This window comes from Solanum dulcamara, chromosome 5, assembly GCF_947179165.1.
Source record: "Solanum dulcamara chromosome 5, daSolDulc1.2, whole genome shotgun sequence".
Lineage (NCBI taxonomy): Eukaryota > Viridiplantae > Streptophyta > Magnoliopsida > Solanales > Solanaceae > Solanum > Solanum dulcamara.
In genome coordinates, this window is record NC_077241.1 from 19,606,648 (window position 1) to 19,630,054 (window position 23,407).

The 23,407-nt window shown below is 36.9% G+C and overlaps 1 protein-coding gene across 1 annotated transcript; it reads right to left on the reverse strand.

Moving 5' to 3' along the window:
• Positions 1 to 1,457: 1,457 nt before the first annotated feature.
• LOC129889077 (light-inducible protein CPRF2-like) lies at positions 1,458 to 21,792 on the reverse strand. The gene is made up of 6 exons (XM_055964201.1): positions 21,290 to 21,792; positions 20,920 to 21,019; positions 5,160 to 5,370; positions 2,793 to 2,868; positions 2,593 to 2,718; positions 1,458 to 2,065 (listed from the first exon to the last, which is right to left on the reverse strand). The coding sequence occupies exons 1-6, from the start codon at positions 21,662 to 21,664 to the stop codon at positions 1,667 to 1,669; spliced, it is 1,287 nt and encodes a 428-aa protein (XP_055820176.1). The 5' UTR covers positions 21,665 to 21,792; the 3' UTR covers positions 1,458 to 1,666.
• Between the last annotated feature and the right edge of the window lie 1,615 nt (positions 21,793 to 23,407).

Consider the following 23,407-nt stretch of genomic DNA (forward strand, 5'->3'; position numbering starts at 1 on the left):
GTGTCTTAGGATGTCTGAAAGCCGTGTAAGTCGCTTCTTGTTCGTGGGTGTGAAGGGTGCCACATTTATGAACGAGAGGCTACGAGACGTTTAAGAAATACTTCACTTCTTTCATACTCTAAGTCGTGCAATAGAGTTGAACTCTATAAGGTTTTCTTCTAACTCATGTTCTATGCGTTTTTAGAATCATGCCTCTAAGAAGAGCTTCGTTGAAAAGGAATCTGAATGTGAATGAGGAGCAAGAAGCTATGGTCGATCCTTTGGTCGAGCAACTCTCACACGCTGAATTTAGGACTACTTTCCAAGTGTTGGCCCAAGCTATGATGGCACAACCCAATCGTGAGGTTGTACCTCTTCGTGAATTCAAATGTGGGTACGACAGCGACAAGGATCAAGACTTCACAAGGAATGAATCCTCCGGAATTCCATGATTCTAAAGTGGATGAAGATCCATAAGAGTTTGTTGAAGGGATTCAAAAAATTGTGGATATCATGGGTGTGACTCCAGTTGAAAAGGAGGACTTGGCCGCTTACCAATTGAAAGGGGTTTCTAAAGTGTCGTTTACTCAATGGAAGAAAGAGAGTACATTGGATGTGGGTCCTTTGGATTGGAACAAGTTCAAAGGTGCTTTTCTAGAGCGATTTTTTCCTCTTGAGATGAGAAAGGCAAAGATGCAAGAGTGCATTAACTTGAAGCGAGGGAACATGAGTGTGAAAGAACATACTTTCAAGTTCACTCAATTGTCAAAGTATGCTCCAACAATGGTAGCTCATTCTAGAGCTTGGATGAGCAAGTTTATTTTCGGTGTTCTGAAAATGGTTGTCAAAGAATGTAGAAACTCCATGTTGATTAAGGAAATGGATATTTCGACATTGATGACTCATGATCAACAAATTGAAAAGGAAAAAGCTAGGGAGACAGAGAAATTTTTATATATTAAATTTAAAATAGTAAATATGAAAAAAAATTATCTTGAATCTATGGATAAATTTTATTTAAAAGAAATACAAAATATATAAAATAGATTTAAAAAAATTAGTTCCATAATTAAAAAAAATAAAAAGAAAGAAACATCGAAAGAAGGAGAGAAAAGGAATGAAAGTGAAAAAGAACGTAAGAAAAATAGAAAGACAAAAAAAGGAAAAGATAAAAAAAAGGTGAAAACGAGAGAAAAGAAAAAAAGAACAAATGTAACTTTTTTAGTTTCATATAGTTATTAAAATACAAGCTTCTTTTATTTTGTTAGGTTTGAAGGAGAATTTTGTCCAAAAAATTTTCATTAAATAAATGAAGGCTATTTTTGTAAGACTTTTCTTAAGGAGGGGCATAATATCAAGATCAATCCTTATGAGGATCATTTGTGAACTTAACCCTATATTGATTTGGGAATGAAATGATCGTTTGGTTATATGGGACTTAGATAATCCTTCCTTCATGAGCTAATGTTTGGAAGAACTGGCCAGCAACCAGATAATTAAATTAATATAAGTCTAACCGAAAAGGCATTGGTACATTGCATAGTCTTCTCCTTTTTTTGGCTTTTTTTTCTTCAGACAGACCCGATATGCTAAGAAGATATATTATTTTAAAGTAATATGATATGTAAGATTTACAGATCTCTGTGAAACCTTCCTTGTAGTTAACTTTTTTCCTCATTAGGTCACTCTATTGCTCTCCCCTGCCTTGGGTTCCACAAGTACTTGCTTCTCCACGGATGCGCTTCTGCAGATGCTCCAAGCTAGCCACTCGCTGCATTGAAGATGTTCTGCCAATCTTGTTGGCCTCGATTGCTTCTGTTGCAGAGTTCTGATGTACATTTCCTATAGGAGGGATATCTAACATACCATTTTGCATTCTAGAATCATGGTTGGGCATATGGCCATTTTCAGGGGCTGGATAGTAGTGATGTTTCAGGTCATCATGTTCAGGAACAGCAGTGTCTGCTGATGAGTCGAAAGGACTACCAGTGAAAGATGGCATCATTATTGTCGATATCTCAGACATAGCTTGGAATAGAGGATTCAACCCAGTAACTCTTTTAACAGTTTCTTCAGCCATCTTCACCTGCATACATGAAGGAATGTTTTATGGGTTTCTAACCACAAGACTTCAATGAGGAAAGAGTGGAACAGAACGATGATAGCACAAATAACTAAAATTCTTTCTCCCCAAATAAAATCCTAACACGTGAGATCTATCTACTACATGTTCTCTTATTTACTAGCAGGAAAAGAGAAACTAACAGAGGGATGGAGGATTCTTCGGAACCACTTTTCTATATCAGCTAGGTTTCCCAAAGTACGCCAGTAATACAAGATAAGCTTGTGTCCAAGTGTTATTGAAGTACAGCCAGGTAGACTTGATTAAGAAGCACATTAGGCATTTCAATATCTAGAAACGAGGAATGACAAACAAAGAGGAGCAGCAAAAATGTAACAGGAATTTTGAATTCGTTTAACTTCTGATCAATTGATAAATTTAACCACACCATGAAGATATCCTTGTCTACTATATTAACCTCACTTTGCTCCAACACAAACAAAAATAATTTTGTTGAACCTCCTCTCTCCAAACACTGGAAGTAGCCTTACCTTTGCTCTCAATGTCTCAACATCTGCTTTTAATACTCGATTGTCAACTGCTGCATCATTGTATTTCTGGCTTATGTCAGTCAAGCGTTTCAATAAAGAGGAGTTTTCTACTCTTACTTGAGAGACCTACCATGAACAAATTTTCATTAAACAAATAGTTGAAAGTAAATATTAACTGAAAGCATGACCCAGAAACATACCTGCGTCTCTAGTTCTGTCAGATGGGCCTGTTTTCTTCTTCTCGAGCGTCTAGCTGATTCTCTATTGGATAGCATTCTGTCAATGAATTGGTACAAAATATTAGGATAATAACCAGTTAAACTCGCAAAAATTGTAACATACCAACAATAAGCTTAATCTCTTGGATGCCCAATGAATTTGTTACCACCGACAAGATTTTAGCTATCATAATATTGCCAAACAAAATCAAGTTCAATCAACTTATATTCAGGACTCCACCTCTAACCATATCATATTATGAGGATTTCAATATTCATTCTGCATAAAACAGACTAGTAATCTTGTCATAAATGACACCTTCATCATTGAAGCTCTTTCCTTCAGAAGCAAATCAGAAAGATCCATTTGTCCAGAGGAAGCAGCAATTTGTAGTTTGATTCTGTGTTCTCTGAAATGGCTAAAACCAGTCCTTCAATACAAGAACATCCTCATTGAACTTTGAGAGTTTAGGCCTTTGGCAAGGCCAAAATATCTCTGTATCCCTTTTACTCGAGGTCTTCCACTTGAACTGTAGACTCAGGTACTTACAGACCCGGTGCGTGGTTTTTCTTGTTTTAATATACAATAACTGAGGATGCAATGATGAGGACAATTTACCAATCAGAAAAATAGTAAAGGACAATGGGACAATGTTACCACAACATCTGAGATGCAATGACAAGGACAACTTGCCTAGCAGAAAAATGTAAAGGTAAATGTAACAACACCGCAATATCTTTCCTTCATACTTATTCACTATATAAAGTAATTCACTGGTAATAACATGTCTTAAATTGAAGTTATTGCAAGTGTATCATGGAGAATCTATTCACACGGTAACATCATGCTCTTCAATGCCTCATAAATTAACTATTTTTTTGAACAGATAAGTAGTGATTATACTGATAGAAAAAATATCTAGCTCTAAGTTGGTGCTAGTGCTTACAAAATCAGGACTCCTACACAGAACGAAAAGAGGGATTCTTACAATACAAGTTCCGATACACAACTTCAACAACTCTAGTCTCCAACAATTAATATTTTGGAGATGGTGAAATAATTGGTCACTAAAAATATTAATTAGAAAGCTCAAAAAGTATTGGCATTGACCAAAATATATAAATCACTTGTCAGGTATGGAAAGAACACAATTAGCCAAGAGGAGAAATCAAAAGATTTTGGATAATTTTGATTACTTAGTGCTATAATAAGACAAAGTCACTCAATGTACTTGACAATATTATAAATTTATACATATATAGCGTATCGACATTTAATATATAGAAAGTTAGGAAAATAAGTCAAATCTCCCGATCAAGAGGTTGAGGTCTGAACTCCAGCGGAGCATATGCGTCAAGACGCGTTATAGCTACAACATTGCACGGGTCAATATGCATAATCATAATGCCTATCGTTACAGTTAGGATATCTAATCTCATTCTCTCCCCTAGCATTAGCTTATCAGTGTCAGCCCAGTAGAGACTGTAGAGTGCTTTCATTGTTAGTGTTCTTTCCGATCTATGGCATTTCACTACTCCACTGGGAAGTCCCTCTACCCCTACCGTACTCCAGCTTGGTAGTTTCCACCACCTGTCAAGGGTTGACCCCTGGGAATTGACAGTGAACTTAAAAATCTACCTACATACGCTTTACACTCAATCATTCCAAAAAACGTTTGCATCCTTTGTATTCCCGCAACTACTGGCACAGAGTTAGCCGATGCTTATTTCCAAATATCGTCATTGCTTCTTCTCTGGGAAAAGAAGTTCACAGCCCATGGACCCTCTACCTTCACACAGCATTGCTCCGTCAGGCTTTTGTCTATTGCGGAAAATTCCCCACTATTGTCTCCCGTAGGAGTCTGGGCTGTCCGAACAAATGAGTGCCTATAGCAGCATCGAGTGATCTCTCTCTGACACTGATACCCTAGGGATTACATATTGTGCCAACTTTCTTTGCTGCCTTACCCTACAACAAGATACTTTCTGGCACTAGTTGAATTACTTGAAACCCTAAGAAAAGGTCTGTTTGTCTCTCACTTTACTTTACTGGTAAAGCAAAAATTTCTCTCCAATATAAAACATAAAATGGATTTTCTTCATAAATATAAATATATCATGTAGTCACATTCTTAAATATTTTATACAATACTGAAGCACCAAAAGGATTTTCTAAATTTGTTATATTTACCTAGGTAGTATGGAAGTACTAATCAGAAAGTTGGATAGATGTTGTTCCCTTAAAATTTAATACTAAATTATTAGAGACTATTAACCGGTAGAATACTAGAAAAAAAGAGTTGGCTACGGCAAGGAGAAACTCTAAAGCGAAGTTGCAAACTGTATTACCTCCTCACACGTTTCACATCAGTTGGATCCGTTGATTGAGTTGTTTCTGCTTCTCCTTCAGCTTCATCATCATCTGATTGCTCCCCGGATGAACCGCTTGTTGTTGACCTTACCTGGATACCAGGTTTCTTCTGCACTGCAGGCAAGGGAGGTATTCCAATTGGCTCACCAGCATCCTTATCTTGAACTTTTGCCAATTCTTGCCCAGATCCTAACAAAAAAAAAAGGAAAGAGGAGAATGAAATACAACCTCGTTCAACATAAATCATACAGTTACATGTATCGTCTCTTTCCCTGGAATTAAATGGATATCTACGTTCATTAATCATCTTATTTATTTTCTGCGCATAACATGCTTTGGTGCTGAATGAGATGCTTGTATTCTTAGATAAAGAACCCTAGAATTGGACTTCTGGTCCTTAAATTATTGAAAAGTTCGAATTTTGATTTTGTTATATTTAATTAAGTATATTTGAATATTAATTAATTTTGATATGTGTTTTTGGTCCCTCCCTCCTCTGATAGACTTCACAGATCTCGGGTTCTTAATGGATGAACCATAATTTGAGGAAAATATAATTGTTTGGCTCATTTTCCTTTATATTTAGAGGAAAATAAGTTTAACAACTTTATATGTACAATATAAGAAAATAACACTCACTCAGCATAACATATAATAATCTATTAATAGAGGAATCAAAAGCATTTTTTCAATAAGTTGAACTTAATTATGCCTACCAAAATAAGAGAGCATCAAAAATGAGGACCTCAAAGGCACAATATTTCCTAAGAACTAGGTCATATGAACTCATTAGTTAAGCACAATGCGGAACAGAAAAACAGAACAAAGGAGAGGAGAAATCAAGTTGGGCATAGAGTTTGTGAATCAACTAATAAGGTGGAAATGAAGAGCAACTAACTAAAAACCTGCCATTTGCAGTTAACACCTCCCATAAACATGGGTAGTCAAAGCCCCTACCGCACCGGTATCATATGAGGAGCAAGACTAAGGCAACCAGGGTTGCAATAGCACCAGTGAAGGTAACATATGAGGATAATGACACCTTTTGGAAGAGATTAACATCCACTTGTCTATTAAACACCAAAAGCACATGTAAAAAAGGGCTGACATTGCTAAGTGTTAACATCAACTAGTCAAGTAAATCGATTTTCACTTAGGCCAACTGGCTAAGATAACAGATGGACTTAGGCTTCATTTGTTAGCACTTAATGGAGGTATAAACTGAATGGTTCAGACCTTAGGTCATTAACTGCATTTATTTACATTAAGAATTAAATTTTTATTTTGTCTGAATAGGTCATAACCATTGAGATCTTGAACAAAGTCATAATATCCTTAAGAGATATTTGTGTGTGGATAATCTTCACACCTCCGTCCACAACAATCACCATCACTAGTAACCACCTCTGTCACCACCATCACCACCACCACTACCACTATCAACTACCACCACCGTCACCAACCACCCACACCACCACCAGCAACCTCTTCCCTCACAACCACCACTGGCAGCCACTACTATCAGTATCTACCACACCTATCACCTCCATCATTATAATTAAAATTCACAAAAACCACCACCATTATCATCACAGCCGCCACTTTTGCCACCACTACCACCACTGTGGCTAATCCCTACTTCCAACCACTTCCACCATCACAACTAGCAGTGCCACCTGCTACCATTAACACCATCGTCAACCACTCCCACCTTCGCCACCACTATTAGCCACAACCACCACTGCGGGCAATCCTTACAATCAATCACCTCCACCATCACAACTAGCAATGCCAACTACCATCAACCACCACATTCTTCAGCCACCACCAAAACTGAGAACTGCTAAAATCATCCAACTCCACCATAATAACAACCACTACTATCACGCCAATCACTATAAAACCAGTCACCTCTCTCATCACAACTACCACCACTATACAGAACATCCCTTCCATCACTAGCAAACATAAATGTTTCTTTTTTTCAATCAAATAATGATTTTATTTTATTAAATTTATAGGTTTTTGTAATATTTAATTACTTTTTATTTGTATGCTTGAAAATAAAGAAATTATGCACGTTCAGATATTGAAAACCAAACAGTCTTAATCATTCAGTGTTCGAATATAGAAACAACATCTTAATCATTTAGATTCAGGCATCTTAATTTTAATGAAACAAATGAAATCTTGGCCAGATAACAAAACACTCATATGCTATGAATTGCACGGGATTCCAAATGAATCTTGAGGGTCCTTTCGGTGAATTTTGTTTTTTGTGAAGTTGTTGTCTTCTGTCACAGATCATCTCCTTCGCGTTCGCGCTTTCCTATCTGCGTTCGCGGAGGGTTAGCTTGATGACCTCCGCGTTCGCAGAGGGTTGGCCGCGTTTGTGAAGAAGTGGAGTCTGGCAACCTTCGCATTCGCGGAGGATTGTCCGCGTTTGTGGAAGGTTTGGGGGTTTGTCTCCGCGTTCGTGGAGATAAGAGTCATGTTCACAGAGAAGAAATTAAGGCCTGAGCAGTAGACATTTCCCAAAGACAGGAAATAGGTCATTTTTACCATATTTGAGTTTTGGGGGCTTGATAGAGGCGATTTCTTGAGGGTTTTTAGAGGCAAATCAATTAGGTAAGTTTTTTTTTTGAGAAATAGTATTGTTGTATTCTTCAGCATTAGGAATGTTGGCCACCATCAAAAACATGTTACAGGGTAGTGAGATTCAAATATAAACTTTACAAAGTACCTAGGAAATCAACCAACTCCTCTACTTCCTCTATATAGTTCTGTTTACACCAAAAAAATAAGGTTTCCAAGCAATTCCAGTTCACTTCATGAATGGACCTGATCTTGTCTTCAAAGCACCTTCCATTTCTCTCCTTCCAAATTGTCCACCATATGCATGAGGTATTATCCTCCACCATTTTTTCTGACTCTTGCTTCCACCTCTTCTAATCCAACAGCTCATCAAATCAACTGTATGCTCTGGCATTGTCCATATTGTATTTGTGAGACTGAAAAACAGATTCCACACTTGAGTAGTGAACTTATAGTGTAGGAACAGGTGATTATTTGTCTCTCCTGTTTCATTTAACAAAAAACACCTAGTCACCATTACTCTCCCCTTCTTTTGTAGTACTTCATGAGTAAGGCATGCCTTCTTAACTAATAACCAAGTGAAGCATCTCACCTTGGTAGGAGCTATATTCTTCCATACATTCTTCCATATCCTTAGCTCTTCCTCCTACATAACACTATTCTCCCTTTTGTACAAATTTTTAACAAGGAAACTTCCTTCCGTAGTATGCCTCCACCTTAGCTTATCAGGTTCCATTGTGGTTCCAGCAAAAGTTTCCACTTCATTTAGAAAACTAGCCACCCTTTCCATTTCCCAATCATTTAGGTGTCTTCTAAAATTGAGATTCCAACCATGGTTAGACAAACATTCAGCAACATTTATCTCTGGATTCCTGCATAACATCATGAGATCTGGGAATCTGTCCGGGAGTGGAGCTTCACCTAGCCAATTGTCCTTCCGAAACCTAGTTTTGAGGCCATTCCCCACCCTAATACTAGAGTTCTCCCCCAACTTTGGCCATAATGCTCTGATTGCCCTCCAAACACCCACACCATATGTAGTATTTACCTCATTTGAGCATCCAGAGTTGGTTTGCCCATACTTATGGATAATTGCTTGCTTTAAAGGATAGGACTCTTCTTCACAAAATCTCCAAAGCCACCTCATCAAAAGGCTATTGTTTTGGGTCTTCAAATTCCTTATTCCTAGTCCTCCTAGGCCTTTGCTAGATTGAGTCACTTCCTATTTTACCAGATTATAACCTCCCTCCTCATTTATTCCCTTTCCACGAAAAATCCCTTCTTATTCTGTTCAGTTTTTCCACAACGCTGTCCGGGATGAGAAACAAAGGCATCACATAGGTGGGAAAGGAATCCAACACTGAATTAATCAGTGTGACCCTTCCCCCTAAAGATAAGTACTGTGACTTCCATTGGGCTAGTCTCCTTTCAAACTTCTCTATAATTCTATCCCATATCTCTACCTCTTTGTACTTCCTACCTAAAGGCATGCCTAAGTACTCGGTGGGCAGATTATCCACACCATATTGCTTTGATAGGAAAAATATTGCTTTTCCTCCAATTCACCTTTAGACCAAAGATGGCTTCAAAAACCACCAGCATGACTCTAATATAGCTAACATGCTCCACTACAGCTTCACAAAAAATGATAGTGTCATCTGCATATAGTAGATGACCTATCTCTAGGTCACCATCCCCAATTCTGAAACCCCTCAACCAGTTGTTATGAATTGCCACTCTCATCATGCTGCTAAGTCCTTCCATTGCAAGTATGAACAGGAAAGTAGATAAAGGATCCCCTTGTCTGAGTTCTCTTTCAGAGGGAAAAAACCCAGCAGATTCTCCATTCACTAAAATAGAGAACCTAATAGTTTTAATACAAAAACTAATCCACTTCAGACATCTTTCCCCAAATCCCATATGTTTCAAGACATTCAGTAGATAGCCCCAAATCACATGGTTATAGGCCTTTTCAATATCTAATTTGCACATCAAGCTAGCTACCTCACCCCTGATCCTTGTATCTATACATTCATTGGCTATTAAGGCAGCATCCATAATCTATCTTCCTTTCACAAAAGCCATTTGATGTTTGTTGACTAGTATGTTCGCTACTTTCTTCAGTCTTTCAACTAGTACTTTTGCAATTATTTTGTACACTCCTGAAACCAAACTAATGGGCCTAAAGCCCCTTAGTTCCACTACTCCTGCTCTTTTAGGGATAAGGGTTATGTATGTAGCATCCAAACTTCTTTCAAATGCTTGGTTCTCATGGAAATGATGCATTGTACCCATGATGTCACACTTAACAACCTCCCGGAACATCCGAAAGAAATTCATATTGAAACCATCTGGGCCAGGTGCCTTATCAATTGCACATGACTTGATGCTCTCCCATACTTCCTCATCAAAGTTCCTCTGTAGCCACATCTGATCTTCTAATGAAATGATTTTTGCACCATGTATATTGAGATCAGGTCTCCACTCTTCAGTTTCTTTATACAACTTCTGGTAGTAGCTTTGAATGGCACTCTTGATTGCTTCCGGCTCAGTGACGACTTGACCTTCTACCTCTAATAAGTCGACGGAGTTGTATCTTTTGTGGGAATTAGCCATCCGATGGAAGAACTTTGTGTTCTTATCTCCACTTTTCAACCACTGTACTCTTGACCTCTGTCTCCAAGCTATTTCTTCCTTTTTTGCCACGTCCTCGAACTCCATGGTTAAATGTGTCTTCTGAACTAACTCATCTTCGGTAAGCTTTCTTTGTTCCTGTATGGTTTCCAAAGCACCCAATTGCTGCAATATTTCTTCTTTCCTCGCCCCTGTTGCTTCTGCTCCATTGTATTAACTCCTTTTTAAGAAGCTTTAACTTATTAGCTAAAATGTAGGAGGGTCTTCCACTGTTGGAAACGAGCTCCACCAATCTTTGACTTTGTCTTTAAAGCCCTCCACTTCTAGCCACCAATTTTCAAATTTAAAATAAGATTTTTTGAGATTACATCCCCACAATTGAGGAGGATTGGATTGTGATCAGATCCTATCCTTGGGAGTAAAGTCTGTCTGACCTGAAGAAAAACAACCTCCCAATCTGCTGAATACAGAAACCTATCAATCCTAGAAGCACTGCTATCATTTTCTCCCCTCCTCCATGTGGATGATCCTCCAAATAAAGGAGGATCTACCAATTCCAGATTATTTATGCATTCAGAGAACTCTTCCATTGCCCCTGAGATTCTACGACAATTTGTTCTCTATGTCACAAACCTCGTGACATTGAAATCCCCATACACCACCCACGGTCCCTCACAAATGTTTCTGCTAACTCCTAAAGAGCTCCAAAATTCTCTTTTATTCACTATGTTACAGTCAGCATATACTACACTAAGATACCAAGTTAGATCCTGGTTTATACCAGTGAAGTTACAGTCAGCATATACTACACTAAGATACCAAGTTAGATCCTGGTTTATACCAGTGAAGTTACATGTAATCAATTGGCCCGTAACTTTCACCAATTCCCCCTCCCATTCCCTTTTGTCCAACATAATCAAGACCCCTCCCCTGCTACCCCTTGCCTCCAGATGCTCTTCCCCCACCCATCTATTAGCCCATAATTCTTTAAACAAATTCTTCACATCTCCCTCCAACTTAGTCTCTATGAGGACATAAATATTTGCTTGCCATTGATGCACAAACTGCTTCACCAATTTCCTCTTATCTACCCTTTTCAAACCCCTTACATTCCATGAGATAATCTTGGTTCTCATTGATCACTGATTGATGGTCTCCTCCCCTTCCTCAGCTCAATTCTTGGCTCCCCATTCTTAAATTTGACATCAAAAATTAGATTCCTAACTTCTTTAGGAACCAGTTGGTTGTCACTGTTACCCACTAAAGAGGCCCCCCTTCTTTGGTCAAGCTTTCTAAATAGCTCCTTTGCATCCTTTCCAAACCATCGAACATGGCCCTAAACTATTTGCTCACCTTAATGATGTTTTCTTGCACCCAAATCGTGGCATCAGACCCAACTTCCTTTATACATTCACTTGAGTAGGATTGAATTGGTGTTGGCTCCTCCAGTGTAATAATTTAATTCTGCAAATCTTCCACTATATTCTCTCCATTCTCTTCTTCTTCAGCCCTGTTAAAATCCGAGTTCAAGTTTTCTAAATTTTTTACCACCTTCTTCGCCTCCCTCATCTGCATTTGCTTATCCAAGTTCCTTGTATTAGCAAACTCTCTCCTCTTGTCTCCGTAGCTGAAGCTGGAAAAAAATTTCTCCTCTTCAATGTTCCCCGGAGATGTGTTAAGTCTTTCTGTGAAAGGCTCAGCCACCAAAGGAGTTTGAATACTTATTCCTTTGGGCCTACTTAAACTTGGGTCCATTCCTTTTAAATAAGAGAATGACCCAAGCTCATTTAAGTGAGAATGCCCACCAGCTGTCTTCCCAAGTTCATTTAAGTGAGAATGCTCACCAGCTGTCTTCCCAAGTTCATTTAAATGAGAATGCCCACCGTGTGTCTTCCCTGGCCCATAAATTTTAAAATTGTTGCCACTTGCCACAAGTGCATCCCTTGTAACCCATGTGTAAAATCCCCTCCCCTCCTCAAAATTTGTTAGGTTCTCCACAACAATATCTTTCCCCCTTCTTTGATTTTTTCCTGCCATCTCAGACATTTGACTTTTGTCCTATTGCTATTTACGTGCGACGAGATGTCACACATCTGTTGTTTGGTAACCCTAACTTTTTTGTACCTTGTCGACGCTTCGCACCACACCGAAAACCTATAGCTTCACTCGCCATCTTCAACATCAATGTATGCCGGAATATTTTTCGATGGGCCCTTAACTCTGATTCTAGCCCACCTTAGATGATTATTAAGCTCTGTCTCCTCCATTTCCAACCAGCCGTTGCATTTGTCACCTCTCTCTTTTATCACCCTTATGGGCTAGAGATGTACTGGTAGTCCAAGGACTCTGATCCAGCACCATTGAAATCTGGTATTAAGTGGGTAAGCCCCTGCAAAAGGCGACCACTCGAGATTGAGTCTTTTCCCTTGCTTCTTCCATTCACCCCTCAATATATGTTTTGCATCTTTTTCATTCTAAAATTCGAATAGGATTTGGATACGATTCATATCAAAGACTTGGATGTTGTGAACCTTAATCCAAGTCTGATGTACCCATTTTTGTACGTCATTTCGGGTAGGAATTTCGTCACATTCTGGGAAACTTCCACTAAACACCTTAAAAGCAGATTCTCAGAATGTGACGGCCTTGCTCCTCTAGCCTCCTCCTCCCTCTTCCCTTTAATATCTCCCTGAGATCACCTACGTTTGCGCAGAGCTTGTTTAAAGCTCCTTTCTTCTCTTGTCCTTCCGGTATTCAATGCTTCCTGACTAGATAAACCCATATTAACAAAGCTTTCCATTTTGAATGCCACAGTTGACCAACCCACATTAAAAGCATTTTCTAGCATAATAATTATTGCTCTGGATTCCCCTATGACAACAATAACTTAAATATAACGGCCAAACTTATTAAATTTCATAGAATAGAACAAGTATGTCACTGTATCTCAACATTTCCAAGTGTTGTACATCCTGCCCTTGAGGTTGGATGCCTCTCTGAATCTCCGTGACACCCACACAATGGCCTTTCTACTTAAAGACATTCTTCTGATATGTAGCCTTAAGCTCTCAACCCATTCATACTAGAGCTCCCTTGAGTAATGTCGAAGCCCCCCCCCCCCCACTAGATCTAAAGTAAATACGATTGTCCATGAATGACAAAAGGCTTTGAGGAAAGAAGAAAAACAATGTTAACAGTCCAGTAGTCAAATACCACCGGAATGTGGTGACATTAAGGGTGTTCCGGTGATCAAAAGGACCACCGAAGGGGGATGAGAGGGGGTGATAGTCTCAAATCTAAAAATCTTGGGAGCAGTGCCTGGAAGCATTTTCTAATATTTTTGTCTATAATCTTCATTAATCATCGATTATAACTTGATTTTGGCCTTTAATTTATGATTTTGAACCCTAAATTTTGGAGAAGTCAAGTTTTTTCCTAAATTGATGATTATGAGTTGATTATAACTCCGATTTTAAAATAGTTTTCATTAATGGATTCCTCATGTCTTGGAGAACGTTTTCATACAAAAATTTCCAAATTTACCCCTTCATTTTCGTAATTGAGTTGTCGGATCGATTTCGGCCCGATTTTCAAAACTAATGATTTGAGTGTCGTTGTGCTCATATTCTTATTGGGATTTCATATTTGACTAGATTTGGTTGATTCGGAGAGCCGACATAAAAGAAAGGCCCAAGTTTCAAAGTAGTTATGGTTGAAATTGAGGCAAGTGAATTTCTAAACCTTCATTTAAGCTTGTAGAATCTCGTATTCCTTGTTATGTGTGCTGGGGAGTAATGAAAATTGGTTCAGGTTATTTGATTATTGTGATTGATCTTAATAACGAAGAGGGGTAATAAAATGGCAATTTGATGATTTATATTGATGTGAACGACGTGATGCTAACATTGATATATTGTGGATGTGTGAAATGATTATATTAATATGAAATGTGAATTGTTATTGATATCATCATATTATCGTGGCTTGTATGAACATTGCTTATTTGCATTGGTTCTGATATACTGTGATGGAATTGAAATGATGATGATGCCAAAAGGAAATGGTTCTGGCAATGCTGAAGGGAAATGGTTCCGGCGATTGATAATTATGCGAAAGGGAAATGGTTCCAGCGATTGATGTTTATGCTGAAAGAAAATGGTTCTGGCGGATATATGGACAATGTGAGTGCCCCATGGGTTCCGGCCTGCTAGTCTGCGGATGTGTATCATTAGGATAGACATGTATTACTATACGTGACATTTCATTGCATTGCACATCACATCTTGTCATTTGTGAACTGTGTTTACCCCTTGTGTTCCCGTGATTTATACTATTGATTTGATGTGATTTGACTGAGACTTGTGAGCTGTTACTGTTTGTGATATATATGATATTAGAACTGCTAGATTGGGTTGATTTTGACGCAAGTTGTAATCTGAGGTTTGGTTGGGTATCGTGTTGTTTGGTACTCACTTCTTGCTTCTACACTTGTATAGGTTGTGAGACCGGACCTGCGTGACTTCTACCCTTTCCTACCATATTCGAGGCTACTAGTTTGAGTGTTGAGGTAACTGTTGCATCCATCCATTGGACACTTCTTACTCTTTTATTATGTTTTAGTCCTATTCTGGAGATAAAAACATTGTGATTGTATTTCCTTTGTTATTTTTGTAAAGTATTAGTGGCTTGTACACGTGACAACCAGTCTTGGAGGATTTTTTTTGAGATTATCTACCTGTTTTTGATTAAGTTAAACCTTGTTTATTTCATTTACTTCCGCATTTTACTTTCAGCTGGGTTGTAGACTGGCTCGTCTCCGTAAGTTAATACGAGTGATATCACATCCGGATTCGGATCGTGACACCATAGGCATATGTTCCCTTCAATACTAGATTGTTGACAAATCATTTGAGGTAAGTCAAGCAAGAACTTGTAATGCAAGAAACTCACGTTCAGCAAACACAAAAGATCATGAAAAACATTTAGAATGTGCAAAAGAGTGGGCCAAACCAGATTTTCTTTCTCCTTGTTATCTATAAGCATTTCTACTATGTTTGGTTGCATTTACTGTTAATTGAAATTTGTGTTATAATGGTGCACAATGCCTAGTCAGTCACTATTATACCTCTTACATGTTCTATGAACTTTAAAGTTCAAATTTGAATTGTCATTAATGCCCAAATGATGGGGATGGATCAACCAGCATTCAGGAAAGCACTCATTTCACTGCTTTAAGCATTGAAGCAAGGCGATGCAAGGCCAGCCCAATTCTAAAAGCTGAGGTGAGGTCGACCGATAGAGCACCCTCTTCGTGGAGTAAAGTGCTGAAGCAAGGGAGGTGAGATGCAAGCATAAACGGTCGCTTCATGTTGAAGAATTTTTAAAAGGTTGATTTTAAATGAAAAAAGAGTTCGACTTCAGTTAAACTCCTATTCGCGACTTCTGCTGCCTTCGCAACTTCTTCTCTACTAGGGTTTTCAGCCTTCGGGAAATTTTTCTTCTTCATTCTTCTTCTTTCTTCTTACGTCTGGCGCTGCTAGCTCTAGGGTTTTAATTTCTTCTTTCTATGTGTCGGGCCCTTCCCCGGACCCTACGCATAGTGAGAGCTTTAGTGTACCGGGCTGCCCCTTTTTTCTTTTTCTCTTTTTTTCAGTTCTTCTCTATTTCTAGTTCTGCAATTCAGCTCTGTATTTATTCACTTCTGCTCTTCTTATTTACTAATACATAATGCAAGTTAATATCTCAAAAGGTCACTTAACTTTGAGAATTTATTTAATAAAGTCACTAAACTTTATTTTGTATCAATAAAATCACTAAACTTAGACATTTATATCAATAAAATCACTCAACTTAAACATTTTATCAATAAAATCACTCAACTAAATCTATCATTAAATTAAATTTGACATGACAAATAATTGTGTTTTTAAAAAAGTATTATCACAAGCTATATATTACAAGCTCCAAATCCCATAAATAAGAAAACTTTGAACTACATAAGAAAAAGACAATGATATGATATCCCTTCAAAAGTTTGTCTTTCCATGTAGTATTCAGAAAGCTAGTATTTAATAAATAGGTTACTTTCTAGCCAAACAATAGTTGTTTTAATTATTAGGATTAACTTCTAAACAATGATAATATAAATAAAACACATATATTCTTGGAATATGATTCATTTGCAGACAAATCTCCTTAATTTCAAAATCATACGTTCGGGTAAACTAGTATATTGAAAAAGAATAACCAAAAGTCATCTAAAAATAACTATAACTATGGTAAAAAAAAATATGGAATTACTGACCTGAAAATAGGCAAATTACCTGATATAAAAAGTTAAGTTCTCTACCTGTTATCGGTGTATTATAAGTTAAATTGTTTGTGTTGTTCTAGCCAGCTACTTCTGTTATTTTGTCAAAATAACCTTGGAAATAGCCAATTTTTCAAAAGTATATTTTGAAAAATTTATTGAGATATTAGACCAAGCATTAAAAAGTAAATAGGTATTTTCAAATTAACATTAATTAATAGAGCATTAGTTGCAGTGAATAGAGCTGGTATAGTTATTAGCTTGAGCAAAATCGAGAATTTTTTGACGCTTTTATTTGAATTTTTAAGTTACGAATTTGATTTTACTTATTTGTGGAGTCTATATTTACATGACATAAACTGGGTCGAACTCATCGCACCAGGCTGTGTGGTTTGTGAGCTATTGCATAGGAGCAGGGGTTTTATCCTGTGCGCACCTAAAGGGTAGCGGCTGCGGGTTTTCCTTGTCATCAAAAAAATATATATTTACATGACATAAAAAGAATTATTTTGCAATGTAAATTTTTCTGTTAATGATAAATTTAGTGAGTGATTTTATTGATACAAAGGCCTAAATTGAGTGATTTGTTGATACAAAACAAAGTTTAATGACTTTGTTAGATAAATTTTTAAAGTTGAGTGACTTTTTGAGATATTAACTCATAGTAATGCTCTATTGTTGTTTTCTGTTCAGTTCTACTATGTTTTTTTGTTCAACTTTTGTTTTGTTTTCTTCTTAAATATATTATTGATTTTTTTCCTATATCTCAACCGTGATTAAAATGTCTCGGTGTGACCTGGCTTGGAGATATGGTAAATGAGCTACTAAGACCAATAGGAGCAAAGTTACATGTATTTTTTGTGATAATATATTGGATGGCGAAATTTTATGACACAAACATCTTATCGGTACTTATACACGCCGCACACTATAAAAAAAATGCTCGGAAATAGTGAGGGAAGAAATAAGAAAGTATGTTGAGGAAAGAAAGGAGCTAAAACGTTAAATGTTACCTCGACCAAATGTGATTAATCTTGACGATGACGAAATGGAAGAAGGCGAAGCTGTTAATTTGTCACTTCCTTCAAAATCACAAAAATAGTCACATAATGCAACAGACTCTTCAAGTTATTTATGGATCAACGGGTAGGAAAGGTCCTTTAGATTGTTACTTTCCATAAAATCCAGGAGATCATGTAGGGAATAACGGTAAAAAAATTGAATGATGTTGCCAAGGAGCTTTTGAGGGATTGTGCAGTTGTGGCCATGGTGGTTGTGCGATGCAGGACCCACCTTCAATTGTGTCAATTATACAGACACTTTTGGAGACTTCATTGAGGTTGAAGGGAAATGTGGTCCAAGAATTAAGCCTCCCACGTATAATGTAGTTAGTGTCAGTTATCTAACTAAAGAAGTGGATAACCATTAAAATAGAGTATCTCCTTATGGCAATCCTTTGTATATTTTAATTTATGATTTTTAGCTGGTATTTAAGGGAGGTGATAAGTTTCATATACTAATATCTTCCTTAGTTAACCAAGCTAGGGTCATAGATCATCTGGATTTCTCTTCCACCAATTCCATTATATTCAGCTTCTACTATTGTTTGAGTGCTCGTTAATTATTATAATTGTGTGTAACCCGGCGTTATAACTTTGGAACACCAAATCTACACCAAACAAGCTTAAAACCATACCGCAGATTATTCATACTTGTTGGAGTGCAAGAACAAATGATAAGGAGATCCTAGAAAGTTTCACAAAAGTGCTTTCTGTTACACAAGTTAAAACACCCTCATCTGCAAGTCATCTTGTGTTAAGCACTCTTCTCGGTAGCAATTCATCCAAAAACAAGAAGCCTTAGCTGGAGCTTTTGTTTTCTAGATCAGGTATCATGGTCACTTCTCTTCAGTTTCTTCTCCTCTAACTAGCACTATGTAGTAAGAGTGACCATCAATCTTCCATCATTTCTTGCTTTCTTATCTGGTTCAGCAATAATTTTCCATAGAAAACTAACAAATCAAAAGAATTTAGTAACTCTTCATATTTCCACGTGAAAATTCTTCCTTAATTGCATTGCCCACTTTTGTCCCTGAACTATGCAATTGTAGCTTCATTGGTCACACCAACGAAGAAATTTCCCTGCCAAAATCTGATAGTTCTTCCATTCCTCACTTTTTCCACTTAATTAGGTTATGAAGACATCCCTGCAACTGCTGAGCGTCACATAAGAAGCAGTAATGTATTTGGTGCTCCATTGACCTTCCATCTCATATTTTGTCCGTTTACCGGCTTAAGAAGCAGTTGTTGTTGTTTTTTAATTGGACGCCTCTTCTCAGTTTGTTTAATTGCTTTCAAATTTCTAGGCATTTGTATCATACCACAATCCTCTCTACAGGAAGAAGATAGTCTCTAGTGTGCCATTTATTTGGAATATCTTGTTGTGTTGATGCAAGTCTTGATCCATGTTAATCATACTTCCTCCAACCCCAATCTTTTTTTGAGAATGGACCTCAAACCCCATAGTTTTCATTGTATTCCATAGGAAATACCAACTTACATGGTCATAATATCTCTCCCGGTTCAATTTGCAAATCATTCCTCCCCCCCCTTCAACCTGCATGAATCCAAGCACTCATTTGCAACTAAAACATTTATTATTTGTTTCCTGGCATGAAGGCATTTTCTGTAATTGGTATTACCTTCCCCATCGGTTTCTTGTATCTTTCATGTAGAACTTCTCCAAGATAGTGTACCAGCTACATACAAGGTTAATTTGTCTCAAAAACTTTCAAGTATTTGTATGACAATAACTGCATTCGAACTTTCTAGAATAGCCTTCCAAAAATAAGTGTTTGAATGTGGCCATCATATCTTGCTTCAAACTAATTTAGCACCTCTAAACAAAGGATACATTTTAACCTCTTGTATTACTTTTTATCGCCAACTATACATCCTCTAGGCCAAACCTCTATAACCATTCACTATCTTTTGTAGAGGTGGTACTATTTTCTCGAAACATCCATAGAATTTTCAGGATCTTCGTAGAGTTACAGCCTATTGATGTTGTTGCATCTTTGATTTCTCTTGTCACTTTCTGGAAAATTCGGTATTTACATCCTTCTTCCATGGCCATAAAAATCTTGACCTCCGTATACGATCTCCTAGTATTTTCTAGTTTTCCGATATCCTCAAAAAAAAAATGAGGAGATCGCTTTCTGGAAAATTCGGTATTTACATCCTTCTTCCATGGCCATAAACACCTTGACCTCCATATCCGATCTCCTAGTATTTTCTAGTTTTCCGAGCTCCTCAAAAAAATTGATTTCTCTTCAATTCTCAAAACATTAATATTCGTTCTTTAATATTATTCTGACATCCCACAATTTTTTGCCAAAATTACATCATGCTTGTCCTCAACATTGTAGGAGCTCCACCACTCTTTTAGTTGGACCACAAAACCTTCGACATTCAACCATATATTTTCCAATGTAAACCATGAATTTATCTTCATCTATCCAACCTACAACAATAGAGGGTCATCACAAGACTTCGGAAAGCTCCCTTTGCTTTAGCAATTTGAAAGAGTCATCCCATTCTGTTGAAACCAGAAGTTGGTCAAATCTATAATCAGATTGGTCCAATGTTCCTCTGAACCAAGTGAAATTACCTCCATGGTAGATTTAAAAATTCCATAATATTGGGTCTATAATTTTCTTGAATTTCAAAGTTCTCTGGTGATGTGAAGTAGATATGAAACCTGAGAATGTTAGCTTGCAGAAAAGAACAAGGCAGTGGCATCGCCATGATGTAATACACAAAAAAAAAAAAATTGTCCCATCCATGGAATTGCTGAAGTTATTGGTGTTAGCAGAAAACGTGTTCATATGACTCATATGTGAGCAACTGTAACCATCACCAGCAATTAAAACCAAAACACTCATATCAAACAGCAAAAGACTATCTTACAAACATTTTGTAGCTCTTTGGACATCCACCATGTTTTTTTAAGTGATATATGGTTACTCCTAAATATCTATAGACTGCATAGTGTGAGACATAACACCAACACTAGAAATATCATGCCTAGTATAGTCACTAGCTTGCAGTGACACCAGCATCTGAAAACCAACTTGATTCATAAATGAAAAGGAAAAACCAATGGGAAAAGGTATATTTGGTTTAATTGGTATGACTAACCTTTGGGAGGAACCTGAGATCCAGAGAGTGATGCATTAGCTGCCAGTGATCCTTTTTCGGGTGGCAAAGAAGCGGAATCTTGAGATTTTACATAGCTTGCCTAAGGATAAAATTGCAATTCACGGTTTGATTAATCCTAAATGTGGACAAAACCCAAAAATAAGAACAAAAGAAAAAGAAAGGAATTCCCTTGCAGTTTCCAAATCACTTAGGGATTGCGTCCAATGATTGAATTAAATTACTAAAAGAAAAAGGATTTCATTAGCTTGCAGGTTTCCAAATCACTTTGCCGTTCCGCTCAATGATTCAATTTTAGCAGTTGAAAGGAAGCGAACATATCGAATTAAAATCAATAAGAAATATAACATACACGATTCAAAGCGAAGGCGGCACATGCCAAATCCAGGCGTCTTTTGAGGAAAGCCTGGTACTCATCGGAATCAATCGTAATATTCGGAGGAGGTTCAGAGCCAAACGATGCTGTATTAGACATAGGCTTCGATTGATCGGCAATTAAATTATGATTAAGCTTCTGATCCTTGATCTGCTGCGAAGAAGACGAGGAAGTAGTGTCAGCGGCTGCGGCCTCCTGAAGGAAACGCTGAAAAGCCCACTCCGACGAGCTCCTGTTCATCATTTTAGAGGACGAAATGGTGGATGAATCCAAGTCATGAGATAACCGCATCTGTGGCGGCGATGACCATAACTGGTCGGCAATGTCGTCCACGGAAAACACAGTATCCATTCTCTCTCTCCCTTAGTTAGAGAGAGATGAGACTTTCAGACGTAGAGTTGAATTGCTGAATCTGAGTTGTGATTCTGATTGGTACCCTCTATGCTGCATACCATGTATCCTCTACCTGTACTCTCTAGTAAAACGGGACACATTTTCATTTTCGGGAAAGGCCATTTTTACCCTATATTTTGTGGGTTCTTTTGGAAAGTCACCTAATTATTGATCTAATAATTATATAATCTGTTTATTTGTTCTAATGTAATTAAGTATATTATTTGATTACATAAGTATAATTATAATATTATATTAAAATTTATATTGAACAATAAAGATCTTTATAAATGATATTAAATTAAATATTTAAGATATACATTGTCTTTTTAAAATATATTAATTAATAAACTTATGTTCTTAACTAATATTATAAAAAGATTAATTTATATTTTTTAAATTAGTATAGTTTAATTAAATTAATCATAAAAACTAAAAGTACAAGATTTTTATGAACATCAAGAAATGCATGTTTGACTAAAAGATTAATATTATAAATATAATGTCATTAAATTATTAAAATATTTGACAAAAAATAATTTATCAAGTCTAACTAAAAAATAAAAAGATGGCTTGCAATGTGAAATATCAAGTAAATACTACTAAAACAAATGAAATCGAAAATATAACATAAGTTCTAAATTCAAAACAAAAAATTTAACATAATATTTTTATGTCAAATTTCAATATAACGTACATAAATATGATTTAATAAAAAAGAAAAACGTAAGTCTATAACTGTCACGATCCAAGCTAGACCCTAGACGTGACACAGCGACTAGAATATTGAAGGATTTCAACCAAGCCTCATAGCATATATAGCATGACATAAACAATATGAAATCGAGGGTAGACATAAATGCAGAAAATAGTCTCATCATAGAAATCTTGAAATAAAGAGAATTCAAACATAATGGTCAACATGAATGAAACATACTTCTATAGTCTAGACATGTCTTTACTAAACTTTACACGGGGCATAAAACAAGCCCTAGCTCACCAAAATATAATAAAATACGTAAGTCTTGAACATAAAAGAAATGACATGACGGATTCGCCCTCGAAACATGAGGACTCACCAAAATAGCTCACTATGAGAAAATGTCCAAACTAGCCACGTGGAGGAACGGGAGCTCGTGACCTATATTATGAGACAATATAGGCAAAAATATGTGTTAGCACATTGAATGTACCAAGTTTGTAAGAAATATGCATACCATCAGACAAAGGGACATAATAAACATGATAAGCATGAACATAAGATGTATGACCAAAATACCTTGAAAAGTGTGAAATAAATCATGTAAATATGTAATAAGGTTAATGCATCATAAAACATCATTTAAGAGCTTTGTAAGAAAACATAATTATTTTGTGGGATATGGACTGTAATCGATGCTAAGACCATGTGATCTATAATATAAAATCTTGTATAACTCCTACAACGAAAAATGAGAGGCTACTTGCCAAGGTAAACTTCGTATCATTCATATCATGTGTTATATGTGAGCTAAGTCATTTAAGATAACTTACGGGGACAACGTAGTTAGGGATTAGAGATTCCTACTAGAGACTCCCTTACTGAGCTTCCACCTCAAAGTCCTCTCGGTGCTAAGTCAAATCTCAACGGAATAGATAAAGTCATTAACATTAGGAAAGGCAAACATATACCTATCCACATTCATAAAATAACATGAGAGT